The following is a 12,209-nucleotide window of genomic DNA, read 5'->3' as shown; positions in this document are numbered from 1 at the left end:
CTCACGGCAACGCCGGATCGTTAACCCACTGAGCAAGGGCAGGGATCGAACCCGCAACCTCATGGTTCCTAGTCGGATTCGTTAACCACTGCGCCACGACGGGAACTCCAAGTTTGTTTTTTTTTTCCTTCCAAGCTATCTTGGAGGAGATGATAATCTTTTATTAACTCATTTTAAAAACATTTTGCTGTATTTACTTCATTTCTCTATGTGTAGGTATTTTTTTTCTTTGCAAGCAATTTGCAGGCATCATGACATTTCACCCTCAAATACTTTAGAGTGCATCTCCAAAGACCGAGGACTTTTTTGTACATAGCCTAAGAAAATTAACTTTTTTCAGTAACATTCAGAATTCCCCAGTTGTCTTTTACAACTGATAATTGGTATTGGTTTTGCTCTAGGATTTAAGAATCACACATTATATTTATTGTTATGCTACCTTTATCTTCAGTCTACAACAATCTGCTTGTTTTCCCTGACCTACCCCCCACAACAGTGACCTTTTTTGAAGAGCACCGGTCAGTTATTTTGTAGTTGAATTTTTTAGGGTGCATTTTTAAAAGATATGTAGAAACGCAAACAACATACAGAAGTGCTGACCTTAAGCCTGGAAACTCCCTATTTTTGAGGATTTTCTCACTTCTCATATCCATGTTGTTATGTTGACCTTAAAACACTAACAAAAACAAAACAGATTGAGAGAACTTGTGCATATTTGAGAAGCGCGCTTTTGAGAAACTCATTACATTTTTTTTTTTTTTTAGTACAGCTTACTATTTATGGACAATTCTTCACTATATTCAATTTTTTAGTGTATTCTTACAAAAGTTAGCTCTGTCAGATGATAAAGAAAACGACACATCCCCCCATATCTCCACCAGTTCTGCTTTTAGAACTTGTGCCCCCTAATCTGAAAACATTCCAAATTTTATTTTTAGGAAACTGTTGCCAGGCAGAATCAATGTTAACCATCCATTCAAATGGGTTTGAGCACGTCTCTTACTTGGTTTAGAAATCTAAAAGGCATCTCCTTTTCCAGGTACTCTTTAAGTGTACTCTTACTTTATCTCCCTTGAACCTCTTTGACTCTCAGAACAGGGTATGATCTTGTAGCCTCATCATTCACTATAGCACTTACAGAGAATATTGAGATATTAGGAATATATTTTACAATTGAAATTAATTTCTAATCTACTCAGGACTAAAATAAAAACCTATTTCTGACATCTTCTAGTAATGCGGTAGAACTTTAAAAATAAGCCTCATTCTGTCTACCTCTTTTTTTTTTTTTCTTGCTTAACTAGCTATCTGTGTTTTGTCTCGAAATTTGTCCGAAAAAGGCTAGAGCTAAGGAAAGGCAGCAGTATGTTGGAAAGTAGGCCTTTTGGTTTTGTTGTGCACAGAACTCACGGGACCCTGCATCTGGTGACTTTGCCTGACGAGTTAAGGGTAAATCAGGGGAGAAGAGGCCACACCTGCTCTTTTCAGATGGCTTCTGCCGTTCTGTCTTGCCAGTGTCATTGGTATATTCACATGTCCCTCTGCCTCCTTTTCTCATGTTCTGTGCGCTGTCACATCCAAAGAGTAGCACAGGCAGATGTCCTAGACTCCTCCCACCACCCTTCTCGAACTAAACGTACATGTTCCTTACTATGGAGGAGAAGGAGGTGAGATAGTGGTGGCGAAAGAGGAGCAGTGACCCAAAGCTGGTGGCAGAGGAGGAAGCTTAGGAATCGACCTTCACGTCAGGGTTACAGCTCTGGAATCCTAAGAAGTCTCCCCACCATGACCGTGTACATTTACACCACCAAGTGCAGCAAGAGGCTCTGGGGACACCCAGGCTGGCTACCTGGGACCTAGCCTCATGGACATGCCTTTTGGAGGCATGTGTTGGTGTTCTGACTTCCACTCCACCAGGGGACACAACCTTCCCTGTCCAGTAGGAAGACGTGGGCTGTCACATGTGACCAAATAAGCTTCTCCCATGCAGTCAAGGCCTGCACAGCTGATTTGGGAGAGAGGAGTCTGCACTGAAGAAGGTGGACACCGGTGGAAAGCAGGCAAAGCCTGTGTGCGAAGCAAGAGAAGTAGGATGGGCTTAGTCCCTCCCCGACTCAGACCACAGCACAACTGATTGGCAATGTCTTGAATGTTCAGCAACTGCATAAATGTTGTATGTACTCACAACAAAGTCTATGGTGAATTGGAACTTTGATGATCGTGAAGCACCATACGCTTATTAGACAAGGTGTTTTTTGTCTTTTTGAAAAAAAAATTCCTTTGGACTCAAACTGTCGTTCATCATAACATTGGACAAAAGCGTTTTTCTTTGTTTTGATCCTCTGCCGTAGTAGAGTGAAGTTCATTGCCAGCACTGGCATGGCGGCGCTGCCTTGGACAGAATTCACAGGCCTGTACTTGCAGGCAGGAAACAGATTTTGTCAGCAGAGGGAATTATTATTTCTTTTGAATGGGCCAGTTTGTCTATTTTTTCTATTTTGAAACAATTGGGTTATTTCTTTGAAAGACTGCTTCTCTGCAGTCATAGAAGATTTTCTAAAATTTGAGAAATCTTAGGAAATATGAAGTCAGTGATGCTATTTGACCAGGACAAGGTTGCTTTAAAAAAAAAAAAAAAAAGAAGAAACTTGATTGAAATAACACTTTGCAATCAGAGGAGTACAGTTTGATGAATTTTCACAAGTTGTACAAGCATGTAGATCAAGACCCAGAACTTATTGGAACACGAGAGGACTCCCAGACTCAGTCACCTCCATCCTGACTTTACACACCATAGACTAACTTTGTTTCCTTTCCAGTGTTATGCAAATGGGCTCATGTAGCATGTACCCTTTTGTGTGGGCTTCTTTTGCTCAACATCTTTGTTAGAATCCATGTTATATGTGATTGTAATTTCTTCCTTCGCATTTCTGTGTAGTGCTGAGATTTTGTTTGGGATTATACTGAGCCTATAGATTAATTGTGGAGGAATTGATATCTTTATCAGGTTTCAACCCATGAACATGACATATCCATCCATTTGCTGAGAGTCTTGATTTTCCTTCGTTTTATAGTTTTCAGTTTAGGTATTTTATGTGCCTTTTATTAGATGAGCTTTCTAGGTATTTGATGTTATCTGTGGCTATTGTAATTTTTGAATTTCACATTGTTTTACTGTATACAGAAATGGTTCTTTTGTATATTGGCCTTGTAGCCAATCATCTTGGTAAATTCGTTTATTGATTCTTATACTTTGTGAACACTTACATTTTCTATGTATCCAATCAGGTCATCTGTGAATATTGACAGTTATACTTTTCCTTTCTAATCCTTCTACTTTTTATTTATTTTTCTTGACTTACTGCATTGGCTCAGATCAGGCCTGATTTTTGATCTGTGTCAGAAAAAACTTCCAAGGAGTTCCCAGTAAGAAAAGCAGCTATGAAATTAAGTTGGTTGATTTGTGAACATCATATCTAAGCTTTAAATGGTGTTGTGGTGGTCTGCAAACCAATACACAGTGCTTTGTAGTGCATTCCCACAGATGTGGACTTAAATCTCGTCAGCCAGCCACCCTTGTCTTTTCTACCTTTGACGAGCAGATATATATATATATATATATATATATATATATATATATATATATTTATGCATGGATCCTTAGCAGAGTTCTTATAGTCAAGTAGTAGTCTGGACATCTCACTTCAGAGTGTTTTTGCCTCAGACGTGGTGTGAAAAGGGAATTGTCAAGCAGCAGTTTCAGGAAGGGCAGGGTCTTGGGGGATCAAGATGGCAACAGTGTGGCATCTGGCTGGTCAGTGACTGGCTGTAGAAAATGGCAGGTCTTCCAAAGTGCCTACAGCTGTCTCGATGGGAAGATTTTGGTCAGCTGGATGATAGAAGGGGTAATGATCTCATTTAGATGGAATACTAGAATGGAGGCCAGGATTATAAGAAGTAGAGGCTACTGGAGTCAAGAGAGGTTCGTTGCCAGTAGGAGTGGGGCAGGGATGCTAATGCAGTGGTGGCCTAGGATAGGGGAAGATGTGAGTCCTGGAGTGGAGTGTCTGTGCCAGATGTGCCACCAGCAGAGCAGACATAAGGACAGACACCCTGAGAACTGGCAAAGAGTATTCCTCATCCTCTTTTCTGGTGTTGTCTTCTTTCTTCATCTCTTTCCCTATTTCATCCCTTTTTGATTCAGTCTTTCTCTCTCAGATTCCCTCTGGGAGGCAATATAATTGAATGATTACCAATATAGGTGGGTATCCTGACCATTATAGCTATGACACCACAGCAGATTACTCTCCTTTTTTGGCCCTGATTCTCTTGTATCTAAAATGGAGACAGTGGAACGGCTGGGAAGATTGAATAAAATAATGTATGTTAGCAAACTGGCCAAAGCAAATGATGATCTGCTGGCTGCCTCTTTCGTAGTCTACCTTGCACTTTTCCAGAGGTATTCTTATCCATTGTTCCTTTGTTTTAGAACACTTTCAACCAGGTGTAATAGGGTGTTTCTGTTGTTTTCATTGGAAAAAAGGTTTATGTTCTTTATTTTCGATGTACAAAGAGGGTGGGTAGCTCCCATTTCTGTCAACGTGGCAGGTTACTGAAATGACATTGGGGGCTCTTGCCTCCTTTCCCCTCCAATAGCAGCAGCTCTAAGACCTTGAGCAATTCCTCTAATTCTTTCGGGCTTCAGGAACCTTATCTACACACATGTAAGGACCTGAATTAAGTGGACTGTGAGGTTCTAGTACCACCGTAATTACACCTATGGGAAGATGCTAAAAGTCAGATCCCTTACTAAATTATGCGTGCTATGAGGTAAGGACCACCATGTCTTTTGTTGACCATGATATCCCCAGTACCTCTGGGATGCCTGACCCATAGAAGATGCTCAATGAATGAATGGATGGGTGAATGAATGAAAGATCTCTACAACAAGGAAGGTGGGCCGTTTTCACCAGTAATTGTTGCCAGGGCACCATTGGCTTTACGGGTCCATCTTCTATAACTGAGCTTAAACTCAAATCTTCTAGTGGTAGAAAATGGTTATCAAGTCAGGTAGTCAACTAGCAGTTCTTTTCAAACTTCCTCAGGAGTTCATGCTTCTTTTTTAATTGTAATTTGTTGCCGTGCTTTATAGGTCTAGGTCTGCCGTGGTTTAGTAAGCTACCTGTGTGAAGAAGGTAAATGCTGTATTTTTGAAAGCACTGTGTGTAATTACACAACATCATAGCACCATCTGCAAGGTGCTGTGCCATTTTCTTTATTTCTCAAGGCAGGATCACATATCTCATTTTACAAAGAGAGAACAGACCGAAAGCAAGGAACATTCCTTGGGCTTCTAAGTTCCTGCTCAAAATACACCCCTATCTTTGAGTAACACATACCACAGAGTCAGGCTCCTTCATGCATCCCCAGCCAACAGTCCCTGTGGAGAGCTGAGCCTTCTTCCTCACCTCTCACAGGACCCCTAATGGCTATCCTTTCTGTTATCTGTGAAATGTCCGATTCTCGTTCCTGCCATGTTCCACCCTTCTCTCCCTCCTTTGAAGGGATGATTCCTGGGGAAGATATTTATGACTAGCATTGTATCTTGCCTTGAAGGGTTAATGGGGTCCCTGCCTTCAAGGATAAGAATTAGTTGGAAATATCATCCATTCAATCACCTATTGTCTTAGTCCACTCAAGCTGCTATACTTTCACAGATTGGGTAGCAAATAAACAGAAATGTATTCCGCACTGTTTTAGAGGCTGGAGTTGAAGATTGCGGTGCTAGCATGGTCAGGTAAGGGCTCTCCTCCAGGTCACAGCCTTCTTGTGTCCTCAGGTAGCTCTGCTCTTGTGACCTAATCCCCTTCTAATACCATCACACTGGGCATTAGGATTTCAACATATGAATTTGTAGGGGACACAAATATTCAGCCCATGGCACTCAGCTATTCTTCAATTTCTCCTTTGGGTAGAGAACATAAGATTCCAGGTATAGGATAATTTGTTATGGCAGAAGACACCATGTCATTTAGAGGCAAAATAGGACACACTAAGAATACTGCATAGATTTAAAGAAATCAAGGCATCAGAATCAGCCAAAAGCTTAATTTTCTTTCAGAATGGATATATGCTATTCCTGAAGCCATTATAAGAGGTTTTTTGCTGGGCAGGTTTGGTTTACTCTCTGGTGTTAGTCTTGTCAGCAGACCTGGTGACGTTTACGATAATGCTGTGAAAATGTCGGAACATTTCTAAAACTTGAAATGAAAACCTTGAATAATGCCATAATTGTTTGCTCTCCAAAGTTAGGTAAAACAATGATTTTCTTTTTTTGCTTTTTATGGCCACACCCACAGCACATGAAAGTTCTCAGGCTAGGGGTCGAATTGGAGCTACAGCTGTCAGCCTATGCCAGAGCCATAGCAACACAGGATCTGAGCCGCGTCTGCAACCTACACCATATCTCACAGCAACGCCAGATCCTTAACCCACTGAGCGAGGCCAGGGATCAAACCCACAGCCTCATAAACACTAGCTAGGTTCGTTAACCACTGAGCCATGACAGGAACTCCCATAAATGATTTTCTTGAGATAAAGTAAGAACAGTGCTTTCTGGGGCATGTAACTTCTGTTTACATTGGGGCATCACCACCTTTGCTCCTGATTTTGTCGGAACTTATATGGCAGAAGGCTGTTAAGAGAGGCGATGACGCAAAGGCAGTGCTGAGAACCACCAGAATATCCACTGCCTCGGAGGACTCGTTTTCTGTGTCACGTTGTCTGATTTTCCCTTCTCGTTTACTAACAACATTCTAACAACAACAAGCTTAGCCATTTTCTATGTCTGGATGTCTGAAAACATTTGATAGCAATTGAGGGTTGGCTGCCATGATGTCACCATCAAAAAATCACGAGAGAGACTCTAATGACTTCTAAATATAATCTGCCAGTTCTGAACTTATTTCGTGTGTTCGGGAAAGGCAGTTGGCATTATGCAGGAAAGAAATTATGAAAACCTGCCCTTGCCAATCACTGGCAGGACTTTGCTGTATAAACTTGTCTGTGATAGAGTCTCCCATCTCATTTGTTCACTTCTGAGTCCAGAGTTTGGGACTGGAGGAGGCACCTAAGAAACCTGTTGGCGGGAAGGTTGTTCAGTCTCAGACAGAGAAAGGGTGATCACTTGGCTAATTCTTTTCACAAGCTTCTGAAAGTGATTGAGAGTAAACATTGAGTGGAACAGAAAGTTTTAGTGGGCCACCAGAGCCCTAACCCCGGTTCACTATTTAATGAGAACTTTGATCCAGTGGAAAGCAGCCAGCAGGAAAGCTTAACTCACTCCCCTCTCTCCCCCTCCTGGATGCTGGGCAGAGTGTAGCAATTCTAACTCATAGCTAGGAGGCAACCCTTGGAATGCAGCATCTGTAGAGTTTATCCTTCTACTTTGGGTAAAACGCCTTCTCTAAAATGAGTTGGCTTCTAGATAAAACAAAAAAGGCAAACTTGGTTTGGTTACTGCACCTAAGTCACCTTGATTTGAAAGTCTACCTTTTCCTCTGTGTCACATATGGAATAGACAGTTGCAAACATAAAGCAACAGTTCTGTGTACTATTTTATCAATGGAGGAAAGGTAATTGGCACCTTCTGTGAAAGGATTGGTTTTGCAAGCCTGCCGTTCCTGGTTGGGCACCAGAAAAAGAATGGAGCAGACGTGCACGAAAGCTTCCAGGCCGCCTCTATACGGGGTTAGCCTCTCCTACGTTGTGGTTTGGTGCATTGTTGTACCTTTACTTTTTAAGTTTTTGGAATTCTCCTAAGGCTGAGTATTTCTTACTTGGAGCTGATATTTAAAGTTGCCTGAGGAGTTCCCGTCATGGCTCAGTGGTTAGCGAATCCGACTAGGAACCATGAGGTTTCGGGTTCGATCCCTGGCCTTGCTCAGCGGGTTAAGGATCCGGTGTTGCTGTGGCTGTGGTGTAGGCCGTCAGCTAAAGCTCCGATTAGATTAGACCCCTAGCCTGGGAACCTCCATATGCCGTGGGAGCAGCCCTAGAAAAAGGCAAGAAGCCAAAAAAAAAAAAAAAAAAAAAAGCCAAAAAAATAATAAAGTTGCCTGAGGAAGGACTTCTAAATTTATATTTAATTTGTGTGTATACCTCTGAATAAGAAATGTATTTACCAGAGCAATTTTAAGCCTTTGATAAGCTAATGTGTAATGTCTACCAGTATATTTTTGGCTGTTTCATCCTTTTCAAAAACAAAATTCTTGAGTGTAACCCTTGGTGTTTATCACAGCTGCATTTTTCTTGAAGAACCATCACCTACCAGATTTTTAAGGGCTTCAGAGCCTCTGGGAAGTAGAAATTTGGAAAAAAGACTTGGCTGATTTAAAGTGTCAGATGATGATTTCTGACTTTAAAGAACTTTTCATTGGTTTTAGATGGAAGGCCCTGTGTTAAGCGTTTGGCTTTCTCTGGCATGTGACTTGACACGAGTTCCAAGAACAATCGGCTAGTATAGGGTTTGCAGAAGGAAGCATTGTGCTCCCTGTTAATCAGCTGTCCTCTGTGTCTCCCTCATCCCTCTTCTGATTTCAGTGGTGCTTCATGCCCCACCTCCAACCAAGATCAAACGGGAGCTGCACAGCCCCTCCTCTGAGCTGTCGTCCTGTAGCCACGAGCAGGCTCTCGGTGCTAATTATGGAGAAAAGTGCCTCTACAACTATTGGTAAGTGGAGCCAGAGAAAGGATGGCCAGAAAGGGGCTGTCGCTCGGATTGTTTCAAGCATCATTCGGCAGACGCTCAGGGCAGCGTACCCCGTCTTCCGTGGCAGCATAATGATCCTTGAGGTGTAGGCCAGTCCAAGTGGGGTCTTTGTGAAGCACGTAAAATGCAAAACTGTTACATCGGCTCTGCAGGGGAACGGAGTTCCTGGGGTTTTGAGCCTTCCTGAGGGAAAGAACCTTGAACCCTGGAATATTTGATCTGTGGCTTTGAGGGACGGGTATATACTTGGCCATGTCTATCATATGTTAATGTGAACTTTAAGCACCAAAGAAGTAATCTTCAAATCAGACTATATGAAAAAGTCCCCTTGCTTGTGCCCTTTACTTAAGAATATCCAGGCCCCAGAAATGAAGCTTTAATTTTAAATCATTCTTTGCGCTAGAAGATAAACACAGATTTGCCTGAAAAGGGGGAGAAGAAGAGTTGTTCATTCAAGGGATATTACAGCAGAAATTTATCTTCAGCAAAGATCCCAATTCCTGGGAATCCTGGAATACTGGGGAGGAGTTTACTGGCCCCCTCTCCCAAGACATAATTTCTCCCCTCATCCATCTGCCCCTGCACATGCATGCATGGAGATTTCTTTTAGAAAAGGGGAAAAAGGAAACCGGAAGCAGAGGCTAAAATTATCTTTGAGAAGAATCACTAGAAGTGTTAAACAAGTCCCTGTGACGCAGTGTGTTTGTCACTTTTCAGAGGTACAAATATTCCCTCGGGGCTGCCAGCAATTTAACTATGTTAATGCTGTCATTTCCTGGCAACCGTGGGCTGCAGCCTTGCATTCTGCTGGACCTGGTGACCACGCTAATGGCTTCATCGCAGCTTAATGGTTCCTTCTCTTTTTCTGTTTACAGTGCCTATGATAGGAAGCCTCCCTCTGGGTTCAAGCCATTAACCCCTCCGACCACCCCTCTGTCGCCCACCCATCAGAATTCCCTATTTCCCCCACCTCAGGCAACTCTGCCCACCTCGGCACATGCCCCTGCAGCTGGCCCAGTACAAGGTGTGGGCCCCACCCCCACCCCTCATTCGCTTCCAGAACCTGGACCACAGCAGCAAACCTTTGCGGTCCCCCGGCCGCCACATCAGCCCCTGCAGATGCCAAAGATGATGCCTGAAAACCAGTATCCATCAGAACAGAGGTGGGTGCTGCTCTGGGCTTCCTTTGCCGCCTCCATTCCACCCCCACTTTGCCTCACGGGGGAGAGGGAAAGCAGTGAGTCATAAGTCATTTTTTTACCAGGTACCTATAAAGTCTCATTCCATTGAGGCATCTTGTGAGGTAAGATGATTACCACCAAGAATATGACCTGTTTATATATAGCACCCTGTCCCCAAGGGACTGCAGATGGTTTATAGACATTCCAGCATCCTTATGGAGTAGGTAAGGGCGAGGCAGTTAGTGCTAGTCCTTGATCATAAGGTAGAGGGATCTGCTCAGGACACACAGTCTATTAGGTTCCACAGCAGAAATTACAACATTGCAAATCAACTATACTTCGATAAAACTTAAAACAAAACACATGGGGTGTATCATGTCTGTTGACCCTCGCTGAGGGCAGGTTTCCTGGCTCCTCAATGGGTACTGCCGCCTGCTAGAAGTGCACCTGGGTTTCTGCTACCCATAAATGCTTTATTACCATTTTACTTACATATTAGGAAAGATTGCGGAGTTACAGAAGGTATTATTACTCATATGATTTTAACACCTTTTCACAGTAGAGGATTAGCAAATGAATTCATAGTTTTCTACTTTTGTGATAGAGATCTCTTGATTTCACTCTAGGTAGTTCTACATTCTTAATAAGGAGATTAAGCCATCGTGAAGAACTTGTCCAGAGTCATTCACTCTCAGAAAAACGAAGGTGTAAAGGGAACCTACTCTGCAAACACAAATGTTTGCAGTATTCTTGAATTTTGGATGCTTGGGGCCTTCCATTATATAGGATGTTCTAGAGGCCTGTCCTCTTTTCATATCAAGTCCCTCTGGGATGAGGCGATGACGGAGGTGGGGAGCTGTCTGTGGTTACCAAGGTCAGCAAGGTGGTGACTTTTGTCCTTTCATCTTTCTGGCTCTGTACCGGTGGGTGGGGGGCAGAAGGACAGGAGAGGAAGGATGTATGAGTGTGTTTTTCCCCCATCTGGTCCAACCCAGATGCCTTTTGCTATTTAATTGGAGGTCACTTTGTTTCTAGATGAAATGCAGTAGTGGGGGGAAGCCCTTGTCTGGTTCCAATTCCCTTCCCCCTTTGCCGTGAAAGTCACCATAAAAAACAACATAATGTGTCTGGTTAGCATTTATTCCCCTGATGAGGCCCGAGAGTGCTGACGGAGGGGCTGGCTCAGTAGTGGGCCTCAGTTTCGACAGGAAGTGTATCTGAAGGACCTAACTCTCAAAAGCTTAGTGGTAGCCATTGACCTTGTATTAACAGACTTGTACTTTTTTCAAGAGAATTTGGAAATTTGGATTTTTGTATAAAAATTAGAGTTTTTTGGTAGGGGGGGTGGTTTGGTTTTTTTTTAAGTTGGCAACTTATTCAAATTTAAAACAGCAGTAACACTTTGCAGACTAAACAAAACCTTGCTGTGGACAGAATCACCCCTCGGGCTTGCCAGTTTGTGAACTCAGGCCTGGATACTATTTTAATTTCAATAAATTTTGGGGGTTTTTTTGATTTTAAATAGTATGTCTGATTTTCTGCAGGGATTATTAATTGAAGAGGAGGGTTGGGGTGGGATAAATATTTGGAATTGGAAATAATCAGCAAACTTTGTATTTGCTAATACCATATGTAAAGGGAAGTTACTTCATGTTAAATCTCTTATTCATATTTCCCCCAATAGCTGTTTCTTTTTCAGGGGGTTGTGTAAAGAGATTGTGTCAATGGCTGCTGAACTGGAGCATAAGTACCCTAGTTCTGCTAGTGGTTATCTGTCCTGGCAGACAAGGTGCCTTAGTCTCAGTGTTAAAGTAGGTTTATTTCCAGGCTACTTAGCCTCCTCCCAAAAGGAAGACACTGGATCCTGAGATTTATGCATGTCTGTCCTTAGGTGTCCAAAGGCAGGAACCAGAAAGTAAGCATTTCTTTTGGGGGATGATTCCCCCCAAGATATGCTTAGCCACCCCACCTTGCACTCATTTCCCCTTACCCTCTGGAGTGGTGTGTCTTTAATAAAAAGACCTCATACACACAGGGGTGGGTGATCCCCAAGAGAACTGGGGTGATGGGCAAAGTATTCTACAGGTGCCTGACAGACAGAATACAAACAAGACTGGGCGCTTCAGCTTCCACACTGGAGCACTGAGGTCTCAAAGCTGAGAGTGCGCAGGAGGGCCCGTGGGGGATCATTAAAAGTGCAGATTTCTTGCTCCACCACAGAGATTGAGCTGTTAGTCTGGGGCAGGACCTGGAAATCT

The 12,209-nt window shown here is 42.9% G+C and overlaps 1 protein-coding gene across 1 annotated transcript in view; it reads left to right on the top strand.

The window, feature by feature from the left end:
• ETV5 (ETS variant transcription factor 5) overlaps positions 1-12,209 on the top strand; it is a 56,945-nt gene that overhangs the window by 17,940 nt on the left and 26,796 nt on the right. Inside the window, 2 exon segments of the mRNA NM_001243025.1 lie at positions 8,602-8,731; positions 9,646-9,933. Of these exon segments, the coding sequence (NP_001229954.1) occupies positions 8,602-8,731; positions 9,646-9,933 (418 nt within the window).

The sequence above is a fragment of the Sus scrofa genome, chromosome 13, assembly GCF_054392235.1.
Source record: "Sus scrofa isolate SSC_HxYL_T2T_F1_AM1 chromosome 13, Sscrofa_HxYL_maternal_Yorkshire_Landrace_v2.0, whole genome shotgun sequence".
Classification (NCBI taxonomy): domain Eukaryota; kingdom Metazoa; phylum Chordata; class Mammalia; order Artiodactyla; family Suidae; genus Sus; species Sus scrofa.
The sequence above is the reverse complement of the archived record's forward strand: the minus strand, read 5'-3'. Positions and strand labels throughout refer to the sequence as shown.